This window comes from Thalassophryne amazonica, chromosome 12, assembly GCF_902500255.1.
Source record: "Thalassophryne amazonica chromosome 12, fThaAma1.1, whole genome shotgun sequence".
Taxonomy (NCBI): domain Eukaryota; kingdom Metazoa; phylum Chordata; class Actinopteri; order Batrachoidiformes; family Batrachoididae; genus Thalassophryne; species Thalassophryne amazonica.
The window spans coordinates 61,747,503-61,773,281 of record NC_047114.1 but is presented as its reverse complement, the minus strand read 5'-3'; the positions used below and the strand labels follow the sequence as shown (position 1 = coordinate 61,773,281).

At 42.0% G+C, this 25,779-nt stretch overlaps 1 protein-coding gene across 1 annotated transcript in view; it reads right to left on the bottom strand.

The window, feature by feature from the left end:
• The window catches only part of LOC117521254 (receptor-type tyrosine-protein phosphatase delta-like), a 188,489-nt gene that overhangs the window by 53,477 nt on the left and 109,233 nt on the right, over positions 1–25,779 (bottom strand). The window contains 11 exon segments of the mRNA XM_034182585.1: positions 481–638; positions 5,913–6,131; positions 6,283–6,370; positions 8,931–9,184; positions 12,970–13,064; positions 13,802–14,449; positions 14,642–14,759; positions 17,910–17,936; positions 18,758–18,951; positions 19,070–19,387; positions 23,082–23,226. Of these exon segments, the coding sequence (XP_034038476.1) occupies positions 481–638; positions 5,913–6,131; positions 6,283–6,370; positions 8,931–9,184; positions 12,970–13,064; positions 13,802–14,449; positions 14,642–14,759; positions 17,910–17,936; positions 18,758–18,951; positions 19,070–19,387; positions 23,082–23,226 (2,264 nt within the window).

Here is a 25,779-nt window from a genome sequence, read left to right as displayed (position 1 = left end):
ATCAATTTTTTTTTTTTTTTTTTTTAATAGTAATGTCTAAGGAGTATTTGTGCTGAATTTTATGCTTGTTTCACCATTTGAAAGATTCCTCTGTAAATTTTCTGTTATCTGCTGCACTACCTGCGACAACAACTATAATTCTGATGGAAGAGTTGTCATCCAATTGGCACCTGTTTTTCACATTAAGTAAATGGCTCCCTCAAAACTCTTTTTGAAAGAACGTGGATTTAGAAAGAGGGGCTCGATGATCAAGACTATTTGTTACCACCAACCATGGTTAGTGCTACTGTCAGCATCACTCACATGATGCCAATGGAACAATGTCCAGTATCAACAATAGTACACCAGAAATCTGGAAATCTAGTAATTTCTGGAAAACTTTCATCACTGTATTAGAACTGCTAATGTTTGACGTTTCTGGTCAACAACTCCTGCAACATGGTCATAATGATTGTGTAGTATTTCTTCTGTCCAGCTCACTTTTTGTAAAGGAGGATTGCGATCACAATGCAGATGATGAAGACCACAGCCAGGACGGGTCCTACCACCCAGATCAGACCATCACCTGCGTCGAGTGGCTGTGGGTCTGAATCCGGTGCGATCACGGGGTCTGTGTAAGGGCTGGCCACGTACATCTTCTGTAATCAAACAGTGTCACATGGTTACATTCCCCAAAAAAGGTTATATTTTGCTTTGAACTTTTTGCCTGAACACTTACTCAGCAAAGGTATGAACTTACTTTTCTGCTGCACAGCTGAAATACTGGATGCTTAAATATGGGAAACCCATTATAGTTTGGTGAAAATCTTGGTAAAAGGACGTACTGTCCAAATGTCATCTAATTTTATGTTTTATATTTTATTCAGACAACAGAGAGATTTGCAATAAAGATGGAGGAGGTTATGATTTCGCCTGTTTGTTTGTGAACAGCCTGGAGCCCATAATTTTTCATATATTGTTATGAAATTTTTACTGAAGATTCACATCCTGACATGCAAGAAGTGATTCAATTTTCAAGACCATAGGTCATAAGGCAAAGTCAGGAACAATCTTGAAAAATTGGAAAAAAATCCCTATCTTTAACACTGAAAGAATTTTCAAAACTTCATAAGTGTTAAAAAAAAAAAGCTTAAATTCTTTTCATATTTGAGAGCCTTATGTAGGATGGCATCCTTTATCAACTGACAAAGTTTGATCCAGATCTGATCCAGATTACAGATTTTGTGACCATCTGATTGGTTAATCATGTGAGATTTCAGACTGTATAATATTGGGTGTAAGGTCGCAAAATATTCCATTGTTTCACATTTCATGTATTACTCCACACCCTGACCGCGTGCACTGCTACGCAGATGTCAGTAATGGCAGTGTCAGCTTAGAGTGAGAGAAATTTGCATAGCGACGACGATGCCAAAATGGCTGAATTTAAGATACCATACGAAAGTATTGATGTGGATTCTGATACAGAATTACCATTTCACATTTGATGGATTACTCCGCGCCCCAACTGCTTTTGGAGCGATGCTGCCTCGACGGTAAACCTCGCCGACCGAATTACGTACAGAAAGATGAACCATGCAAACGATGGAATTGGATTAGAATGGGAATAACCCCCTTGTGTCTGATGATTTGCGGACGTTCATGCTGGATTACAGTCGCAAATATCCGTTTTACCGGCTCTGCTAACATGTTGCAGGTAAAACTCCTTTTTGGTAAAGCTCAATTTGCGACCGTATAACCTGCATGAACGTCCGCAAATCATCACCACAACAGGGTTATTCCCTAGTTATATCTCAACTAAACGTGCCCCAATCCCTCCCATATTTGAAAGTGAGGTACAGACTGGCACTCACTATCACCTGACGAAGTTTGATGCAAATCTGATCCAGATTGTGGATTTTGTGGGCATTTGAATTTAATATCAATCAATCAATCAATCAATTTTTTTTTATATAGCGCCAAATCACAATAAACAGTTGCCCCAAGGCGCTTTATATTGTAAGGCAAGGCCATACAATAATTACGGAAAAACCCCAACGGTCAAAACGACCCCCTGTGAGCAAGCACTTGGCTACAGTGGGAAGGAAAAACTCCCTTTTAACAGGAAGAAACCTCCAGCAGAACCAGGCTCAGGGAGGGGCAGTCTTCTGCTGGGACTGGTTGGGGCTGAGGGAGAGAACCAGGAAAAAGACATGCTGTGGAGGGGAGCAGAGATCGATCACTAATGATTAAATGCAGAGTGGTGCATACAGAGCAAAAAGAGAAAGAAACAGTGCATCATGGGAACCCCCCAGCAGTCTAAGTCTATAGCAGCATAACTAAGGGATGGTTCAGGGTCACCTGATCCAGCCCTATCTATAAGCTTTAGCAAAAAGGAAAGTTTTAAGCCTAATCTTAAAAGTAGAGAGGGTGTCTGTCTCCCTGATCCGAATTGGGAGCTGGTTCCACAGGAGAGGAGCCTGAAAGCTGAAGGCTCTGCCTCCCATTCTACTCTTACAAACCCTAGGAACTACAAGTAAGCCTGCAGTCTGAGAGCGAAGCGCTCTATTGGGGTGATATGGTACTACGAGGTCCCTAAGATAAGATGGGACCTGATTATTCAAAACCTTATAAGTAAGAAGAAGAATTTTAAATTCTATTCTAGAATTAACAGGAAGCCAATGAAGAGAGGCCAATATGGGTGAGATATGCTCTCTCCTTCTAGTCCCCGTTAGTACTCTAGCTGCAGCATTTTGAATTAACTGAAGGCTTTTCAGGGAACTGATAATAATGAATTACAATAGTCCAGCCTAGAGGAAATAAATGCATGAATTAGTTTTTCAGCATCACTCTGAGACAAGACCTTTCTAATTTTAGAGATATTGCGTAAATGCAAAAAAGCAGTCCTACATATTTGTTTAATATGCACTTTGAATTACATATCCTGATCAAAAATGACTCCAAGATTTCTCACAGTGTTACTAGAGGTCAGGGTAATGCCATCCAGAGTAAGGATCTGGTTAGACACCATGTTTCTAAGATTTGTGGGGCCAAGTACAATAACTTCAGTTTTATCTGAGTTTAAAAGCAGGAAATTAGAGGTCATCCATGTCTTTATGTCTGTAAGACAATCCTGCAGTTTAGCTAATTGGTGTGTGTCCTCTGGCTTCATGGATAGATAAAGCTGGGTATCATCTGCGTAACAATGAAAATTTAAGCAATACCGTCTAATAATACAGCCTAAGGGAAGCATGTATAAAGTGAATAAAATTGGTCCTAGCACAGAACCTTGTGGAACTCCATAATTAACCTTAGTCTGTGAAGAAGATTCTCCATTTACATGAACAAACATGGAAAAGCTCATTTGGTGCACACTTTGCGTTATATCTCAATCAAAAGTGTCTCAATCACTTTCACATGTGACAATGAGGTGCAAGCTGCCACTCTCAATGAATGGACTAAGTTTGATCCGCATCGGCTCTGTATTGCGGGTTTAGCGGATATTTGATTTTAACATTGAAAAGCCGTTTTGATCTAAATTTTATAAAATATTTTAGCTTATGAAAAGCCACTTCTAACAGGACTTTGTGTTGTGCTGCCTTGGGTTGCTGCTGTTTCTGCCTCACTCCCCCTCCCTTCCTGTGTCTGCTGGAGCCACTTGTGGAGCTGATTGGAGTCACCTGCTCACACTCATTAACCACCTGTACAAATACCTCATCTCTCCACGCTCTCAGACGCCGGAAACTCAGTTTGCCTGCAGGTTTCTTCGACCTCGTCTTTGGATTACTTTTTGTGCTTTATTCAGTAGCTTACGTACATGTATACTAACTCTGTGTTTCCTGTGTCCTCAGAGCTCCTGGTTCCCTCTGCTTCACTGTGCCACCTGGTCCTGTTCTGTGCTGGTTCCAGACAAACGGTGTTTGGGGTGTGACGTTCCTGCCTCCTGTTAGCTCCAGTGGTCTCCCCCGCCTCCAGTGCTTGGCTTCTTGGCTTATGACACTCTCTACACATTTCAATAAATTACTCTGTTTTGTATTTTGGCTTGCTTTCTGCATTTTGAGTCCTAATCACTGTTTTCTCGGGTTTAACCCTAACACTTTGACCTTAAAAATTTTTTCCAAGGTAAAAATTTGTGGAATTGGAAACTAGCGTTGGCAAAGGTTTATATTAGTATCTTGTTTATATTAAAAACATTTAGATGGAATGGCCTGAAGTTCCTGATTTTGATTTGATGTCATAAAAACGAGCATAAATACGAACCTCTTAAGCCTAGTTTACACATAGATGGTTTTGTCGGCGGGCAGTACGTAGACCGAAGTTTGCGGTAGTTCCGGCTGTTTTCGTGGTGGAAAGGGGCGGAGCATTTCGCCGGCGTTTTGGCCGCCATACTATCCGCAAATACGCGGATAAAACGCTGCTAAATCCGCCGAATAAAGCGGCGTTTTGACGCTGTAGCATCCGGCACACATCAGGCAACGGGGGTTAATACCCAGTTCTATCCTTTACAATCGCAGGTTAAGACGCGCATGAGAACGGCGGTGTTCTGCTGCCGCCGATAATGCCCTGTGTGCCGCTGGATTTATCCAGGCAAATCCTGCGTTACTCCAGGAACTTTTGCATATAGGCACCGCCCCCAGAGTATAATAGGCTGAAGCAGCAGCAATACATGCCTCTGTCACTGCAGAGGGAGGGAAATCATCCTCAGCCTTTTCTTCTCCTTCCTTTCCCCCTCCACCACAGGGCTACCCTCTGCTTCTGAACCAGACCTCTTGGTAAGTCCTTGCCGCTGCCAATTTTCTTTTAGGAGGCATACTGGAGCTTCTCTGCAAAAATATCTGGAGCTGGCCACGAGTGAGAGGCCTGCATGCAGCGCACTAGCGTTTTTATATTGACCGCCGCCTATCGGCCATTTGGAACGCCGTTCCGGGAGGTGGTATTTAGAACGGCGTACTGTCCGCTAGCGCCGCCGTTTTGTCTGCCTCTGTCGCCGGTTACAACGCCCTTGAGGACGCCGATGTGGGCTCTATCGCCGTTTTACACGCCGTTGATTAGGGATACAACGCCGGCCGCCAATTACGGCGGTGTAAACTGCGGCACTACAGGAAGGGGCAGGTTGAAACGGCGATTAAAAAGTATCAAACGCCATTGTTCGCGTTGTCTCCGTCGTCACGCGAATTCTCCGGGAGCGCTCCCGGAATTATTCAACATGTTTAATTTTTTCGATGATTCCCGGTAAAGCCGGAACTAAGCCACGCCCCTAGTGCCGGCGTTAACAACGGCGTGTGATCCTTAAGACGGCCAAAAACTCTTCCGGGATGCTTCCGGGAGCTCTTACCGTCTATGTGTAAACGGGGCTTAAGAGTTCAATACAACCCAAAGGGACAAATTATGGACAGAAGGTAGTCTGGAGTGGTTGTATTCTTCCTGCTTAAAGGGAGGAATTCTTGCAGTGCTGTTGTATTAGATCAAATTAAAATGAACAGTTTTCCACTAAAACAAGTGAATTTCTGTGTTTATGCCAGTGTGGTTATATAATCATCTTTTCCCTGCATTTTATGATGAATTTATATGGTATGAAAGAGTTTTAGACATGCACTCTACTGCCCAAAGACTTCTTAATAATAGTAATAATGATAATAACAATAAAATTAATAAAAATATAACATGTCTATTCCAATTCAAATGCATGCATACAGCACGAGGTAATATCTCCTCCCCTACCACTGTCGATACGCTCGGTCTTTGTGAGCACCGGTGTTAGAAATTCATGAAGGTTATTGCCTTTTGCTTACAACATTTTGACTGACGTGTTTTATTATTTTCAAGCAACGGTACTGCATATGGATTCAAATGTCAGGTGGCGGCTCGCATGAGATAAAATAATGTGCAGTAAAGGAGTGGTTGTAAACTTAGAACGTGGATACTTTTCATACCCCAGTTGTGGAGTTTAGCTCAGCCAGGATGAAGAAGACGTACTCCTGTCCTGGCTCCAGTGCTCGGTTTTCAAAACCCCCATAGTCCAGCTGGTCCCCCAGCGTGAAGAAGGCTGGGAGGGTGGCAGGAGTGAAGCGGGCCGTGATGTAAGCCCGCCGTAGGTCCACCTGCTTCTGCTGCCGAGAATCTCTCTGTCTCTGACTGAAGTCTTTCAACAGCTGAATGATGGAGTGATGTCAGGATGGAAGGAAGACAGACACATAGAGACATGAAGAGTGACATGTTCTGATATCCTCCACTCGTGTCTATAAACTCATATTAAAAATGGTGCCGTCTGTCAAACATCAGAGGTGCTGTCGGCATTCTCACCTCTTCCAAGTCCATTTCGTCTGGGCTTTTGAGGTGCCTGATGACACCGCGGGCTCTCCTCAGTGGCACCACCACAACGTAGACGTTCCTGCGGAGACACATCGTAACACCATCTGCACAGCAAACTATTTTCACACCTTTTATTGTTGTTCTTCTATCAGTCGGGTTATAGTTGGGCTCCAAGCGGAAACTGCAAATATCACAACTGATAACTGCACATTGCCATAGTTACTCTTTCCAAACCATATATGCGTGAAATGACATCTAAAGTACTATCTTTAGGTTTATGATGTCTAGAGGTTTATGATGCTGCTTTTTCGGACCATATGCCCGTTGTTTTTGTCATGCCTCCGTTTTGTCATATGGTGAAATCTTGTGCTCCTACTCAGCGCGGTCGTGTTCTTAATTCTTCCACTGCTGCTCAGTTCACTGCTTTTAACGCTGTGATCAGCTCTTCTGAGTGTCTCGGCTTTAATTTAGATGTTGACTCCTTCACCTCTGAATTCAACTTGATCTGTCAGACTGTCTTAGATACTGTAGCTCCATTGAAACTTAGATCTTCCAAACGTCGATCTGAGCCTTGGATGAATGATGTTACGCGCACTGTCAGGCGCGAGTGTAGGAGAGCTGAGCGAAAGTGGAAGAAGGACAGATCTCAGTTGTCCTTCCAGTTACTGCGTGACTGTTGGCGTTTTTATCAGAAAACTATGAAGGCTGCTACATTTAAGTACTTTTCTGATGTTATTGATTCGAACTGTCACAATCCTCGTGTTCTTTTTAAGATTGTAAATTCTGTTTTAAGTGCACCACAAATGGATTGTCTCGAGAGCTCCACTGAATTGTGTGAGAATTTTATGAGTTTTTTTCTTAAAAAGGTTGCTGGTATTAGGGCCCTCATTAGTTCTCCTGCTTATGACCCTTCTATCTCTGTGACATGCTCAGCTGTTTTTGACCAGTTTGAGTCTGTCAGTTTGCTGTCTTTGAGAGATATTATTGGTCATATGAAGCCTGCTGGTTCTCCAAATGACCCTTTGCCACCTCGTCTTTTTAAAGAGGCTTTTTCCATGTTGGCACCGTATGTATTGAATATTATTAATGGGAGTTTGGTTAATGGTATAGTGCCTACCAGTTTCAAGAATGCAGTGGTGACCCCACTTATTAAGAAATCTGGCTTGGATTCTTCTGAATTGTCCAATTATAGGCCAATTTCCAAACTTCCTTTTCTCTCTAAAATTTTGGAGAAAATTGTATACTGCCAGTTGAGTTCTTTTCTTAATAATCATGACACCCTGGAGATGTTTCAGTCTGGTTTTAAATCCCGTCACAGTACTGAGTCGGCACTGCTGCGGGTTTTTAATGACATTTGTGTAGCTACTGATTCTGGTCACTGTGTTGTTTTGGTCCTGTTGGATCTAACAGCGGCCTTCGATACAGTGGACCATCAGATCCTCTTGTCTCGCCTGGAAAACTGGGTGGGCATTAAGGGTGTTGTTTTAGATTGGTTTAGATCCTACCTTTCAGAGAGAAGTTTTTGTGTCCGTATTGGAGCTGCTGAATGTTGTGCAGCGCCCCTTGTATGTGGGGTGCCTCAAGGCTCCATACTTGGTACGCTTCTTTTTTCTTTGTATTTACTCCCAATGGGATCAATTTTTTGGAGACATGATATCTCTAACTGAAGCAGCAAAATGCATACTCTGCGAACCATCTTTTAGAGTGCATTGGTGAGATATTGTCCATAAATTTTCTACACCTGAACGATAAAAAGACTGAGGTGTTGCTGTTTGGACCTAGTGACACTTCCAAAATCAATGTGGATCTGGGTCCCATGAGTCAGTATCTGACACAGACAGCAATAAACCTGGGTGTAAAGTTGGACAGTGATCTTAAATTCGATGCTCAGATTAGGTCAGTGGTCAAGTCTAGTTTCTGTCAACTTAGACAACTGGCCAAGGTGAAACGATTTCTTTCACAACATCATTTTGAGATTTTAATCCATGCTTTTATCACTAATCGCCTGGACTATTGCAATGCACTTTATATTGGGCTGAATCAGACTCTGCTTACTCGCCTACAGATGGTGCAGAATGCTGCTGCTCGACTTTTGGCTGATGTTAGAAGGTGCGAGCACATTACACCGGTTTTGGCCTCACTTCATTGGCTCCCAGTTCGTTTTAGAATTGATTTTAAAATTCTTTTATTTGTTTTTAAATGTCTTCATGGCTTTTGGCCCGCTATATCTGTCTGACCTGCTCCATTTATATGTCCCTTCACGCTTACTCAGGTCAGCTGATTTGTCACTGTTGGTTATCCCAAGGTCAAAGAGGAAGCGTAGAGGTGACCGAGCTTTTTCAGTCGTTGCCCCGAGACTGTGGAATGATCTTCCTTTGCACATTAGGCAGGCTGATTCTCTCTCTACTTTTAAATCGTCTCTTAAAGCACATTTTTTTTCTCTTTGGCTTTTAACACAGCTTGACACTGTTTTTTTTTTTTTTTTTGTGTGTGTGTGTTTTTGCTTTTAACTGTAACTTTTTATTATTTAAATTATTTTAACTTGCCTGTTCTTGTTGTGTACAGCACTTTGGTTGTTGGTGCATTTTAAAGTGCTTCATAAATAAATTGAGATTGAGATTGAGATCTTCCAGCCTTACTTGACAGAAGTGCGAATCTCCAGAGACGGCAGTATGATGGTAACAGTTGTCTCTGTTTCACGGGTGTGGTCGATCTCAGGGCGGCGGATGGTGAATGGTGGCGATGTCTTTGCGGTGATGCGATGGCGGAGGCCTCCCATGTTGCCCTCTGGCGCTGTGATCTTAAAATCATAGCTGGTGTCGGGTTGAAGGTTCGGGATGATAGCTTTTCTCAGACGAGCATCCACCTCCATCTTCTGCCGGTTATACTCCACCTGAACCATTCAACAAAACCAAAATACATTAAAACAAACGCTGATATAATCCAAGTATTCAAACTTGTGGGTATGTAGATAGTTTGAGCATTGCACTAATGATCCTGCAGCTTATGCAAAGGGGTCACAGTATGCAAAATCAATTATACCCTACTTGCCATAGCTAAAAATGGCTGGAGCTTCACGCTAAAACATCTTAAAACTCACAACTGCACAACTGTGTACAAAAAACCAAACTGCTATAAATAACATTTACTCCTGATTTACTTATTTTAGATGATTGTGACTTATGATGCTGAAAGTGCTGAACTTGATGGGACATTCATTACATCCGCCAAGGATGGAATAAAATCATCATCTGTCTGTCTGTCTTTTAGCAGGATTGCGTCTAAACTGCTGCAAGGATTTTGATGACATTTTCACACCCGATACATATTAGGCTATGGAAGAATCCATGAAATTTTGGAGGTGATCTGGATCCGGATCTGGATTCTGGATCAAGTTTCACTTTATATAGGCTTTGAAGGATTACTGTTAGCAGGATTATGTCCAAACTACTGCAGGGCTTTGGACGAAATTTTCAACACAGATATACATATTAGGCTATGGAAGACTCCATTAAATTTGTGGAGGTGCTCTGGATCCAGATTCTGGATCAAGATTTCACTTTATATAGACTTTGAAGGAGTACGTCCAAACTACTTCATGGATTCTCACCAAATTTGCACCACTGATAGATATTAGGGCATGGAAGACTCCACTGAATTTTGGAGGTGACCCAAATATGGATTGGTGGATGTCAGAAATCTCTGATTGCTGTTGTTTATCTCTGCTGTGACATTCATGTCTCTAAGTCATCAGCTTTTAACATCTGATATCATTGCATGTCCAAGTCATTTGGGTTCTGGTGCTTCCTGTCTTAATGTATGGTTGTGGCACTTGGCCCTAAGGAGATTGCTGGACTACCACTGGAACGACTGCGTCAAATGTGTTGTTATTGAGGGAGACTAAGCTGAAGAGTTTAATTTCCACATGTTGGCCATGTGACGTGTTCTGATCCAGTATGCGGATGCCTCAATGTTGAGGATTACAGTGGGTGCAGAAGGCTAAGAAGGCACCTGGCTGCTTGCTGTTTAAGACACACCCACTAAGCTGTCTGAACTCTGTGCAAAACTCCCACACAGTCTGCAGACGTAAGACCAAGATGAGCCGTGTCTTCAAAGTAGAAGTACTAACTCCTTTCTATGACAGAAACCAATTCAGAAACAGGTTGCAGTGCACTACAGGCAGGCTGCCTCTCTTATACAGCCACAATCCCTGATAAAGACCCTGCTTTCAAGGCAGTTTAAGAAAAGAGTGCACCTCAAAAATGTCTGCAACATAAATACACCGATTCCTGGAACAAAGTGTGTTCCGGCTAGCCAGGTCAGTATGTCCGTCTGCCCATGTGTTAACAAAATAACACAATCTAGACTGACGTTGGTGAAATGACAGAGGGCTGACCAAGGATTATTTAGAAGTCAGACACAGACTGAGGTCAAAATTGGCACCCACTGCTCATATATAGATGATTGGCTATTTTGGTTAAAGATACACAGAGGATCGCTAGCAAACACTAACATCAATTCATACCTCACTTTTCTATTGGTCACATGACCTTTGAATTGGGGTGAACTTGAAAGGGCAAACTCAAGGTCATACCTGTTTAACTCAAAACAGTTGAGAGCCAATATGGTTTAAACAAGTGGTTCAAATTCATACATCAGCGATAAATGTCAAGGCCACACAGAACCACATATTATAGTAATACTGACTCACTAAGAAGTAATTTGCATGAATCTGTGTCATGCATGGAAGGCATTTGTGTTGCACTCTGAGTGGCTATTCTGGTTTCATATTGTTCCTTCAGTGGATGAGCAAAAGAAATGAATCACATTGACAATGAAAAATGCTGATTTAGTCTGCCAGTTCCTAATGAAACGCGATGCTTTCTGTGAAAATGGCTACTTCTAGTGCCTTCTTCAAATGTTGTCTGTCTCAAATACCATCCACAATGGAGTCTGTTCAACATGGAGTGACAGACAGGCTACAGACAGTATAACTTGTTGTATTATAGTGTACACCATTGTGTACTGCAGACAGTCATACAAACTGTCTGCAGTACACGTTGGTGTGAAGAGACCTGACAAAAAATGGGTTATTGTGGGACACCAGTCCTTAATGTCTATGGAGTATATTTGGCTACTGACAGTATAATAACTTGTTGTATAATATAGTGTATAGTGTATTATAGTGTATAGTATATTGTATTTTTCCCAGAGTATAAGTTGTGTGTTTAATTTTTTTAGTAGTTTGTGAAGTCTTGCAACTTGCAACTGGTGTGACTTATATACACTGAAAAATCACACATTTGTTAATAATAACTAGCGTGTTGCCCGTGGGGATCCACAGGCTCTAGATTGGGTAGTGGTTATAAAATAGGTAGCTGACATTTTTCAAGGGTGGTAATAAATTAAGCAAAGCTTCTATAATGAGTTGGAATGGTGTGTGAGTCCAGAATGTTTTTAGAACGTCAGACCTCAACAATTTTAGAAGAGGAACTCATCCCTTTTATTTCCTGTTAATTTTATAATCATTTTTTTAATGTTAATTTACTGTCTCAATGTATCAATTATAAATTGCATTTTGTCATTTGGTTCTTAAATGGACCACAATGGAAATAAGTGTTTTCACTTTCTTGTCATCCATGTATTTTTAACGTATTTACAATTATATTATGTACTTACATTGAAATTACTAAATAAAATCATGCACTCATACTTTTAATATAAAGATGATTTACTGCCTCCTGCTGGAATGGCATGTTAGTCCAGAATGTAGTTACCAACATTAACTAATATCTGTAGCTTCTCCAAAATTATTAGTGCTATCAAGGTTCCGTTTTGGCGGCGTTCATCCTTGACCCAAAAGACATAAGCATACCAAACGGAATATGTCTCCCCAGTTTCTCTGTGATCAATGTTATATGCATGTGCAGGTTTTTGTCTTTTCCGCATTCTGCCACAAGCAGGTCATTCTAATTTTAGACAGTAGCAACAGAGGCAGTGGCAAATGCAATACACTTCACACTTATGGTATCGGCAACATGAGACTTAACTAAACTGACTAACTGAACTACAATTAAACTACATTAACACAATAAATCAATAAAATTAACAACAGTTAAACTAACATGAACCACAACAACAACACTTTAAAGCCCAAAATCCCAAACTCCCATGGTGCATTGCAGTCCGACGTCCATTGTTTACTGGTTAGCTAAAATTGTTAATTTCTCCAAAAATATTTGTGCTATCAACTTTCCATTTTCACAGCATTTGTCCTTGACCCAAAATACATAAGCATACCAAACGGCAAATGTCAGTTCTCCTCGGTTTCTGTGTGATCGAAGCTATACACACGCATGCACGCACGCACACAGAGGCCATTTGGCTGTTATAATATAGACGATAATAATAATCATAATAATAACAGTAACAACAATCTGAAGAGGGCTTGCCCAGAAATCAAAGCACCAAACAAAATAAACTCCAACAGTGAAATAATAAATGCCAATAATAAAAGTACACAATAACCATGCACAAAAAAAAATCCAAATTAAAGAGCTAGTCAGACAGAAGAAGGCGCAATTTATACTCCAGAAAATATGGTACGTGAGATTTACAATTAAAAGCCAGTATTACAGCATTGTGTGTTGTATTATGTCATATAAATGATGTACATACAGTAAAGCGATAAGGGTTGCTGCTCTCTGGAAACTCCCACATCAGAAGAATGCTCGTCTTAGTGGCCAGATTGACTGAAAAATTCCTTGGGACATCTGGAAAGCAAATATATATTTTTAAATCACTTCTAAGCAGTTTATTCAAACAGGCTTCTCTGCTTTCCCACTGCAAACCTGAAAAGCTGGAGGACAGTACAGTCAGATCTGTTAGTGGTGGAAGCAAACAAGATGGTTAGGGGGATGGACAAGTGGTGAGGAACAGTGGCTGGTAATAATGGATAATGTACACAAAAAGACATCAGTTGCATGTATGAAGTGCCATATTCTCAGACGTTCATGTTAAGGACGTGTTCGATTTCAGCATGTCAACAAACACTGGAGAATGTGGCAGTGAAGATGTAACAGTTTAAAAACAAACACTTACCTTCAGATGTCACACCAGATGTTAGTTTCACTTTCATTCAGACCAGACACTTACCTTATGCTGCACGTCCAAGTGCTACACTGACTTTTACCTGAGGGTTTGTGATAAGCAGTGCTCTTGAAGCAACCACCATTAACATTCAGCCTGCTTCCACTGGTGGTGAAGGGTAGGTGATCAAGGTAGTAGTGGTGAGTGAATGAGTGGAGGAGAATGAGGAGTATTCGTGTGCCCCTCAAATTTGCAGTTTCTAGCCTCTGAGGTGCACAGGTGAGGGGCCAACCTGCAAGAACTGGCCCAGACTTTATTTAGTGTTGGAGTGCAATAAAAACAAAAGTCCGTTATAGGGATTGGAAGGGTGAAGCAGAACCAGTGCTTGAAGGTGGAGGTTGTTCCTGAGGTTGGCTCCTACCTGTTTCAAAGGCCAGTGTTTGGCATACCACTGGTGGGCTGAAGGGCCCTGGCCCTGCCTGGTTGTGTACTCTCAACTGCACCTCATAGGCTGTGCTGTGATTGAGGCCCAAGATGGTGTAGCTGGACTCATTTGCTGGAAGCGTGACCAGGCGCGGGTGAGCGAGGAGGGCTGGAGGTGAGGCAGAGGAGGGCCTGAGATCCCCAGCTTCACTGTAGGCTATGGTGTACTCTGTAATGACGCCATTGCACTCCTCTGGGGAAGGGGGCAGCCAGAAGAACTGGAGGGAGTAGTGAGTGGCATTAAAGTCAGCTATTTTGGGATACCCCAAGGGTGTGTACAAGGGAACTGTTATTTCCTGCTGCACTACTTCTCCAAAGCCTGCTTGGCTTTTTGCAGAGAGGACAAAGACGTAGGTGGAGCCTGGGGAGAGGTTTCTGACACTGAAGTTTTTCTCCTGGTTTGTGAAATCCACTGCAGTGTCTAAAGTGGTATTCTTCAGGCCAAACTGTAGGCGGTAGCCGTGTATTTCCACTGGGTCCGGCTGGCTATCAGAGACTGACTCAGAGCAGTTTAACGGCGGAGCCCACTGCACCATTACTGATGGACCAGATCCTGGATGTACCCAAAGGCAAGGGGGGGCGGGCACTGCAAATCACAGAGTAGTCATCAGAATCCCATTAATGTATATAATAAAAGCATATCACATGAATTTGTCAAAGAATTAAAATTGATTTGGCAGATTATTTAGTGTTGTCTCCTGATGCAGTCACCTGGAAGATCAATTTTTGTTTGTCATTAAATCAAGTGCACAGCCCTCTATACATGCCATATGCTCACCAAGCCCAAGGGTCTGCACCAGCTTGGTTTTGCTGTGTGCTCCATCCCCTTTGGTGGTGTATGCTGCTACTGAGACAGAGTACAAAGTCTCTGCTTTCAGACCTCCCAAAATCAGCTCCTGTGGGGAAAACATGATTAAACAAAGAAAACTGTCTTCTGGTTCACAGAGATCAAAACTCTCTGCTTTCCCAAATAACTCTCCTACTCAGATGTGATAAGGCTTTAATAATGACGCACAGGAAATTCATTGTATTCTCCTTCTGATTCTTCTGTTTTTGTGTATATCTCGTTTTAAATTGCTCCAGATGTTCAAAGAAAAACCTAAAAACAAAGGCAGCCTGAATAAATACAAAATCCAGTTAATTTTCTTTGTAGAAGCAAAGTTTTATCCAGTATCAACTGGGCCTATATGTAAATCCTTTTTCTCCTTAGTACCTACACAGGCCGTGAGTGCCGTTGGGACCGGTGCTTATCTCTGGATTACGTAGCGTCAGGCGACTGAGAGTCTATACAACACAGCGCCAGTTATTTCCCCTGCCAAAGCCAGTTCCCATTTGCAGCTGGGTGGACTGAGACAATGCAGGTTAAGTCTCTTGTTGAGGATGCAGACAGGTAGCATGTGAGGGATTTGAATCTAGGTCTACATATCCGCAAGCCAACTCCTTATCCACTCAGCTCCCTGCACTTAGTACCAAAATCTACAAAACTACATTGGGTTCAGTTTGACTAGATACATCCAGGAAAGATTACTGCTAGTCCTGTTTAATCAGATCATCAGGTAAATTGAACTGTCTCAGCAGTGTTAGGTGTACCCCATATCATCATATCCATCACACTGCAGATGCACAGCGGGTGCTGAATGGCAACCATCTAGGAAGATCACCGGTCCATCCCCAACAGCAAGGTGATACATAGGCATCATCTTGACCTGTTTCAGTTGCTGGGGTCCTGAGCGTAGAGGCAACCACCTGATGGATCATGCTCAGGAAAGCACATTGCATGGAGATAGTGTTATAGCTGATGTTCTCTCATAATGCAGTTACTATATGTCTCCTGTGGGTCTCATGACAGAACTATGTGTTTGACACAAAGTCATTCTAGCTATGCCCGAGGATTCTCTAGAGAGACCTGATGCCAAAGAAACAACGTTGACAGTTCAAATTTCACAACCATACGGACTGCATGTACCAAAACCATGATGAGTTGAACATTCATCCTCCTGTAATATTATTGGCACCACCAAACACTTTTGTCCAGTGACCTGATGACTCCACAAAGTATTCCCAGGTTTCTGTCAACTGCACAGACCAAATTCCCAGAGGCAAGAATACCAATGCTGAAATAAATGAATCTCTCAACAAGATCAACACTTTCATCCCATACAAACCCTCTGCTGTTGACTAATTCCCAGAAGTTATTGAAATCCTGGATCTTAGTCTCAAGCAAAGACAATAACAAACCTAGACACTCCAACTCTGCATTCAGTGCTATAATCAGTGCATCCACTGGTTCCACAAAGATTCACAACGTTCTGCACAAACTCTGGGTCAGTGAGACTTTACTCATCGGCAAAGGCACCCAAGGTGCTGGACTCACAACAATACCCAAACACCTAGTCCATGCAAGCATTGAGCAAACTGTCAAAATACATCCTTGTTGAATGCCAATATTCTTTGGGAAAAAGTGAGAGACTTTGCCCCACTCCACACTGAACTCACAGTGCCTGTGTGCAGGCCAACTGTGATGTTCAGCTACTTAATAGGGATCTGGCAATTTCTCAGGCTGGCCAGCAGAGAAGCCCAATCAACCAAATCAAATACTTTCCTGCAAAAAAGCCCTGCAGATATCCATGATTATATTCACTGAATACCCACAGAGCTAGAATGTATTTGATGGTTGACTTCTCTGAAGTGAAAGTGGATTGCTCTAAATGGTAAATGAACTGTATTTCTATAGCTCTTTTCCATCTGATGCAGATGCTCAGTGATTTTTCATATCTCATTGGAGAACTGATCCTCCCCCTAACCTCCAGGCCACCACTTCCCTACTTTGCTAGGAGAGAAGCAAGCAGCTGATACTGTGACTGGCACTGAATCCTAAGATAGTGTTTTCCTGGCATTGCAAGCAATATTTGCTGGCATTTGTGAGACAGCTTCCATCCTTGCAAATTGGCAGAAAGGACTTGTTGTTCCTGTCTAATGAGGAAAAGGGTGATCGCCTGGATTGCAATCACTACAGGGGTATTACAATGCTCTCTGTGCAAGGTACTAGCAAGGGTAATTCTGTATAGGATTCAGCAGAATGTAGCTAAAAAGTAAAAAAAAAAATACAGTAAAAAGTCTTTTACTCAGTGACACACTATGAATACATGAAATTCCAGAAGAGATAAAGAAAGTGAATTAAGTCCATCAGTCTTGAAATCTTTCTAAGGTGCAGTTATTAAAAATAACACAATGCCCATATGAGCATTATGTTCTTTATAATTTGCAGTTGTTTATTTAATTATTAAGATCCTATTGTTTTACATACAATTTGTACATGTTCAATAAAGGCCCCCTGTCAATCAATCAATCATAAACAATTTTTACTTTTTAAGAGCATAAGTTGTGCAAATCAATGAATATTTGAAGATCATCCTCTGTTCATTTGCAGGTATTAATGAGACAAATTTAACTCCATGGGAAGTTAGCTTAGAGTTAGCGGAATTTAGCAATGTCAGCAAAATGTCTTGTAAATTACTCCAGAGGTGTTACAAAGGTTAGGTCAGGTTACAAAAACAGCATTTTCAGTTTTAGAAGTATTTATTTCTTGCTAGCTTTTACATAATATATGAGAAAAATGTATATAAACACACAAAACAAAGTGATTTTGGTGAGACCAGCCACTGACGTTACTCAGATTGGTTGTCACACTGGCCACTCAAAAACAATACTGAACAGACTGAAAGAGAATGTGACATTTAACCTCTTAAAATATTTCTTAAAATAGTTAATAGTACTGGACTTATGCTGAGCAGAGAGAGATGGATGGACAGGCAGACAGACGGACGGATGAAAAGCCTTTGCAATACCTGATGGCTATATTTGATGGCCTTGGGTAAAAATTGAATTATCAAAACTGTCAAAACTGTTTTGGCTTTACTCATGTTGCCTTTGTTTTATGTGAAATTTAGCTTTAATACAGAACGTAGAAGAAATCAGGAGAGCAAATACTTTTTCATAGCACTGTATGTTTAGTTTGAATGAGAAAAAAAACTATCTGCACTCACATATTGAGTTGAGTTGTCCGTCTCCATCTTATTGCGCAGATGAAATACCACAAACGCAGTTGAGACAGATGAGAGAGTTCATGAGTCAAAAGACCACAGGAGAAAGGGAAGATGTTTGATGATAAAATATGTACGGTATATATAATCACTTACATATACTGTATAATCAGTTTTATTATATGGTATGGGATTTTGCCAACTTCTGATTGGCCCATTAGCCACTTTCTGAGCTGTACTACATGCCGAGTTGACCGCTGGTGCAGCCGAGTAGACCGCACGTGCGAAACGAGTACACCTCGCATGCAGCGTAGCGCTAGCTAATTGAGCGACACCTTCTATTGATAACGACCAATCAGATAATGCGATACAACACCTATTTTGGCTGTGAGTTTGTTGACAAGATGGCGAAGACAGGTTTGCGTCTGTTAGCAACGCTGACTTAAAATGAATTTTAAAAAATACACGAAAAAGATGCGAAGAACACCCGCAGAAACAGTCAGCAGCCAACCTGTTTCGCAAGTACGTCACTGAAAAGGGATATGTGCCCAACTTTGAAATTTATGACAGACGGATGCTTGATGGAGTACTCTGTCGATTTTACGCGGAAGCTAGACAGGCAAATGGCAAACTTTATAAGTAAACAAGTCTGATGACTCTTCGTCATGATTTTTCAGTTTTAGTATGTTTGACAAACTCCCAATTTTCTTGTTTACCACATAATAACGTAGTTACAGACTTTTGATTCGGTGTACCCGTGATTATGCAGACCTGGTCAGGAGGTCTGCATAATCAAGAGTACACCGAATCAAAAGTCTATAATTCTATAATATATTTAGTTATGATGCCACCTGGGACTCATCCAATAGCAGGTCTTTGATCCGGGGAAGGTTGCGTGACTCGGCACCCTCAGCGTGGCTGTAATGCACCTGGTAGCCACGGATCTGGCCGTGCTGTAGCCATGGCAACACAGACCGCCAAGTGACTCGAAGCGCTGTGGAGTTGAGCGGCTGGACGTCTACCTGCCGAGGGGCTGCTCCGGGAACTGAATGTGCACATATACACACACGCACAATTAACTGCCTGATTAACTGCCTCATCAACTAACCAGTCAATACTTTTCAGGTCTGATGTCTCAGTCTTAGTGCTCCATAAATACTCACCATCCTCATCGGTTCTGCAAAGCACAGGTGGGCTCTCGGGACCAGTTCCCTCCGCAGTGGCAGCTGCCACGGTTATGTTGTACCAACTCCATTTTTCCAGCTTCTCAACCACCGTCTGCCTTTGCTTGGCTGGGACATCAAGCCTTTTCACCCCCTGGCCCTGACCTCTGTCTCCTGCCCCAGACACTGGCCAGTATGTCAGTTCATAACCTGCCAATAGGCCATTCTGGCCCTCCATTGGAGGTGGCCTCCAACTCACTCGCAGCGAGGTAGAGCTGGCGCTCTCACAGGACACACCCTCAGGTGCGGCTGAGGGCTCTGATTGGACAAAGGGCAGGGGTGGCAATTGGCAAGTTTAGGAAAGACCCAAGAGAAATGGGTAGGAAATGTAAAAGAGCAGGAAAAATACCAGCAAAAAGGATAGGATGAAGGATAAAAAGGAAACAATTAAAAAAAACTCATGGAAAGAGACATAAAAGAGAAAACGCGAGGGTGAACATGACCCAGACAAATAAGAGCTGCAACCACATAATGTAAAAGCATAATGTCAGACTTGGGTCCTAATAAAATAAACCAGAGACAAGAGTATCGACTCTCAAGTGGACAACTTAATTATAGCCGAGGAGAATGTGCATCCGATATCCAGTGATTATATTTTATCCATTGGCTGGAGCTCACAGCACATAGGGATTCAGATTTATGAGGGAAAACAGACTTTCTTTAAAATATAGGGAAGTGAGCTTAGTGCACAGGAGCACGAGCAAAATATATACATTTCAGAACACAACCCCCTCGGCGGCATCATCCTCGCGTCCTCAGGATAACAGAGCGGTCTGAGACTTTCCGCTGCTGCTAAAAGAAGGTCTTAGGAAACATGCAGAGATGAAAAATAACAAAACAGATCTTACAATGTGGCCAAAGGATTGAAGAGGTAAACGTTAAAGAGACAGAGAGAGAGAGAGAGAGAGAGAGAGAGAGAGAGAGAGAGAGAGAGAGAGAGAAAGAGAGAGAGAGAGAGAGAGAGAGAGACAGAGAGCGAGAGAGAGAGAGAGAGAGAGAGAGAGAGAGAGAGAGAAAGAGAGCCCAGCCCAGGAGAGAAAGGCACTCAGACAGACTCCTCACAGAATGATTCGTCATGATCGCTGCCATGGAGGTTTTGTTTTCAGTGCTGTTTGTGTGTTTGTTCGCAGGATTACGCAAAAAACACTGAACAAATTTTCTTGAAACTTTGTGCAAGAGTGGGGTCTGGGCTAAGAGGGAAAACATTAACTTTTGGAGTGGATAGGAATAAAGGAGTGGAGCTTGGAAGTTTTTTCACTTTCTTTAAAATTGCGAGAATTTTTGACAATTCATTGGGAATTAATAGACCATCATGGGAAAAAAAAAGCAGGTACTCCCCTTATGAAACAGTGCAAAATTAGATTGAATTTGGTTCACCCAGTCCACCCAACTGTAAAAATGGGTCTGCGCCTTGGCTGGGGAAGTAAATGTGAAGCATCATTGTAAAGCGCTCTGACCATCTGATAGATAGAAGTGCTATCCCTATCCTTCATCGCGACCACTGGCCTAATACTAGGGGACCTACGACCACTACCTTTGCACCCCCACCAGGACTAAACCAAACCAAATTTTTAGGTTCCTTAGATGACCCCAAAACACAATCAGGATGTTCCCAAAAATAAAAACTAGCCTCAAGCCAGTTATCCAAGATGGTGTCCAAGATGGCCACCAAAATAGGGTTTTTCACTAAAACACCTTTAAGCAACATATAAACAACTTAAATATCACAGAGATTCAATGGGAAGACCATTGCAGGTCACAGCAAACTCATTTGTGCCTAAACTAAATTCATTCATGGGTTTAAGATTCAAAATGGTGTCCAAATGGCCACCAATAGACCCTTATCATTGAATCTGTGATATTTAAATTGTTTATATGTTGTTTAAAGGTGTTTGAGTGAAAAACCCTATTTTGGTGGCCATCTTGGATAACTGGCTTGAGGCCAGTTTTTATTTTTGGGAACATCCTGATTGTGTTTTGGAGTCATCTAAGGAAGCTAAAAAAGTTGGTTTGGTTTAGTCCTGGAGGGTACAAAGGTAGTGGTCGTAGCTCCCCTAATACAATATTTTGCCAGCAAAACATCCCTGACTTGTCGAGGTATGGTCTCCACTGGACCTCTGAAGGCATCCTTGGATATCTGTCACCAATACATTAGCAGCAGATCTTTTAGTTAGATTGGCCCACACGGGGGCCAGGATTTGCTCCCCAAATGTGTCAGTGAGCACTGGCTGCCCATGACCCTGTTCCTGGTTCACCAGTTTTCCTTCCTTGGATGACGTTTGGTAAGTACTCTAACCACTACAGACTGGGAAAATCCTGCAAAAGCTGCAGTTTTCGAGATGCCGTGACTCAAATCTTTATGTGTCCCCATTTTCTCTGCTTCCAGTGCAGTAACTTTGAGGACAAAATGTAAAACTCACTGTTTGATATACCCCAGTCACTGACAGGTGCCATTGTAACAAGATAATCAATGCTGTTCACTTCGCCTGCCAGTGGTCACGATGTTATGGCTGATTGGTGTAATTGAGAAAACCAGCTTTCAGATACCTGTAGTTGTTACACCAAGGGAAGTACAGCATGAGGACATTCCTATATTTTTGTTCTCCCTCAGATTACTCTTGATGGAACCTGTGGTTAAAATACATATTTAAGTCTTGGCAGAGGTTTGTGCTGTCGAAGCACTTCTAGTTAACGTATTGAATCAGATACTTGTGGATATTTGCTGTAACAAACACAGGAAACACAGAAACTCACTGCAGATTTCTGGAGTGCAGGTACGACATGCCCTGCAGAATGTTACTTACATATCACGTGCACGACGCAGAGTGTGACCGAGGCTCATGGGATTGTATGGACACCTGAGCGTGTATAGCGGGGGGGGGGCATGTGCGGGAGTGTAATAGTCATAGCTGACAGGTTCAAGTATCTATCCACTCAGCCGTACAGCCGGTGTTCTGTTGGCCTCAGGGGACAATCTCGATGTGCACCAAAGCTTGGTGATAACAAAGCGCACGTAACCTCACTGGAAATGAATTCTGCTGCATGAAAAACTCTGCTTATATCACACCTCCACTTTTCAATGTCACCTCCAGTATGAACCTTTCTTCTTTTTTGTTGTTTATGGAGGCAAAGAAGAAGAGCAGCTAAACACTTTTAGCACTTGATTTTGGGAAAAAAGTAAGACTGCGTTTGTGCAAATTGTCCAAACTTACCCCTGAATTGAAACGGTACCACCCACATGGCGGGACTCAGGGCTCGTTACTAGACTGCAACTGTTTAACTGATTCTTTTTCTTGCACCATTTTCTCCCTTATCTCTGGATTTTTCTTCTGGGGAGCTGATATGAAACGGCTTGATATGTCACAGATAAACGGTGGAACTTATCTGGCACTTATCGCCTATCAGTGATTGTGCAGAAAATGAGAGAAATGGCACAAAGGGGAGAATCTGAGCTCGGCGTGGGGAAAATACAGACGGGCCAGCACTTACCTGTCACCATCGCACAGCGGCCACAATCCGTTAATGCTCCTCGATATTGGCTTTTAGCCAACGAGCGGCAGACGGTTTTGCCCTTTTAAAGACATCAGACACTGATAGAGTGGGAAAAGCAAAAGCAGGGTGAAGAAAAGGAAGAGTGAAACATTAATCGCTGTTCCATCTCCATCTGTCGTGATGTTTTGGCTGTGCGAAAGCAAGAGGCTGAGCAGAGGAATAAAAGCACGTTCAAACGTGGATGGATGGATGGGAGGGCAGTTTGGACAGGTGGGTTGATAAACGAGATCGATGGAGAGGTGAAGAGGCGGTTTCCCAGGGTTTAGAAGCTCAGGTACCTGCTGTGTGGGTCTGTAGAGTAAAGTATTTGCATGCGCATCACGTGTGAGACAGATGCGTAATACGAGTGGAATTTGTGCCTGTAGATGAAACGTATGTGCACAGTCAAACTGAAACGTACTGGCTTGTGACGTCTTCTGCACTAGTTCATTGGTGAACGCTCCGATGCCTTTGTTTGAGATGGCTGCCAGAGAGAAGGAGTACTCTGTGTTCGCTTTCAGACCCTCCACTGTGTACGAATTCCTCGGTCCAAAGGTCAGTTTCTCCTGCAAGATCAGCAGAGGGGAGCAGAGGACAGAACACACAGGTTGGATGAGGAGGGAGGAAGAAGGAAAGAAAGAAACAAAAAACCTCTCAGTATATGCTCTGTTAAATACAGTGAGTGGAGACAGTTCATCCTCTTCAGATTCTTAACATGATAACTGAAAAACAATGAATGCTATCATCTGGAAACTCACCAGATTAAAAGGGAATATCATGAGAACAAACACATTTTAATCTGGTGAAGTTTGATGCACGCGATCATCCCCCAAAACAATGTATTTGCTCACAGCCAGGTTCATAAATATTTGGACATTGACACATTTTATTATTTTTTTTAAATTTTGCTTCTGCACGTCATCACATATACACACATACATTTTCTATACCCGCTTACTCCAATTAAGGGTCACATGGGGGATGGGAAGCTAGAGCCTATCCCAGTAGGCACAGGACGTGAGGCAGGGCTACATATAGACAAACACAGCCACACACTCACTCATACCTATGGTCAATTTAAAGTTGCCAGTTTACCTAATCTGCATATGTTTTGGAAGTGAGAGGAAGCCAGATACCTGGAAGGAACCCATTCAAACAGGAGGAGAACATGCATACTCCACACAGACTGGACAAGGTGGGAATCGATCCCACAACCTTCAGTAGACATGTAGCTTTACTTGGAGCATTTTAACAAAACAAAACAAAAATTAAACATTTTTAAATACATTAACTGTTTCAAAATTCCAGATGATGAAGCCAACTGGATGAGATGGCAAAGGTTTCCCAGCTAAACAAGAAGTCCAGTTGCCTCGACTAAACTTCAGGAAGCTTCTTATCTTCACCTGAACGATAGAGCCTACACAAGAATTACAGCTATTCATATACACAGTCTCTCCATTTTCAGAGACCATATGTAACACAAAATAAATGGTAAGGTAATAAATCTATCCTTGGCTGTTATCAAAAACCTAGTGACTGTGCAAGAAGGAGACTAGTGAGGGAAGCCACCAAGACAACTCTGAAGAAGTTATAGGCTATTGTGGCTATGACTGGAGAAACTGTGCACAACTCGTTATACAGCTTCATGGTGGAGTGGAAAAGACAAGTTTTTTTCTAAAAAAGAACATTGAAATTTCAGCAACAGTTTGTCATAGGCACATGGGAAACTCAAGCCTGGATTTGGTATGTGTTAGTCTTAAAATCCTTCTCTTCCCCACTTTACCACAAAGCTGCATAACTGGTGACGCAACAGGTAATTGTTGCACTGTCCCAAGTTTCTCCAGTCACATCAAGTGCCTCCTTTACAGTTGACTAGGTGCCTTAGTGGCTTCCTTCACCAGTCTCCTTCTTGCATAGTCACTCAGCTTTTCAGAACTGGCTACTTCAGACAGATTTACCACACAGAACCATAGTGTTGTATTTCTTAATGATTGATGTAAATCAGTGATTTGGAAATGTTCACGTATCCTTCTCCTGACTGTAACTGGTATGATTTGCAATAACAATAACCCTCATTTTTAGCTTGTCTAGTTACATATGGGCTCTGAAAGTGGAGAAGACGGTGTATTACAATGTCTGCAATTCCAAACCTGTTCATGCAATATTTTTCCTGAACACCTTGAATTACCCACTATGGACCCTATGGACGCAATATAGACATGATCTGCATGTCAATAAGACGTCTAATGTTTAGTGGGTAAAGCTGAATGTCTACACAACGAGCATAAATTCATCACGTGAGACATTATGAGCAGATGAGGAACTCTGGGAGTCTTTTAACTTGCAGTGCAAAGCGGCTTGTTAAGAGCAAAGACTCGATCCATCAGCCTCAATAACGGATTACATGAACCTGGCACCAAACTCCCATGTGACCAATGGACTTTTCTTCAGCCAAGACAGAAGGAATTAAATTATTTTCAGATGTTGTTTTGTAAAGGTGGATAAGTTTAAAGATGATCTCACTGAAACAGACAGGTAAGACTAAATTATTTACTCCTGTGAATGGTTTTAATATTTAATAATAACGTGTTACACTACTAACGTACAGTACATTAACTGTATTCAAAAAGGAAACAATATTTATATATTTATAAAAGTAACTGAGATTTTCAGTCCTTTGTGTCATTTTTCAGATTTCAAATGTTTTTTCTAAGAAAAACACCTAAATAAAAAAATCCACACTTTCTTATCACATTTTTTTCTGATGTCAAGGACAGTAAAGCAAACTATTTTTAATTTTTTTTTTATCAGTTGATTATGACCACAGAGCTGGAAAAAAGTTTATCATCTGCTGCATGCCGAAATCACATGCATTATTTATTTATTTTTATCATCACCATTCAGAGTTCTGAACTCTGCCAATAAACATCATCACTGTTGTCAGACTGAAGGATTTCCTCCAAGGTCTCGTCTCCCTCACTGTGGTCTAAATAAGGCTGAAAAACATAAGGCTGTGTCCTCCACAGCTTCTTCGGAAAAACCTTCAGACTGGACTTAAAAAAAAGCTCCACACTAGAAAAAAATCATCCAAAAACAGCTCGACCTCTGAGGGTGTTTAC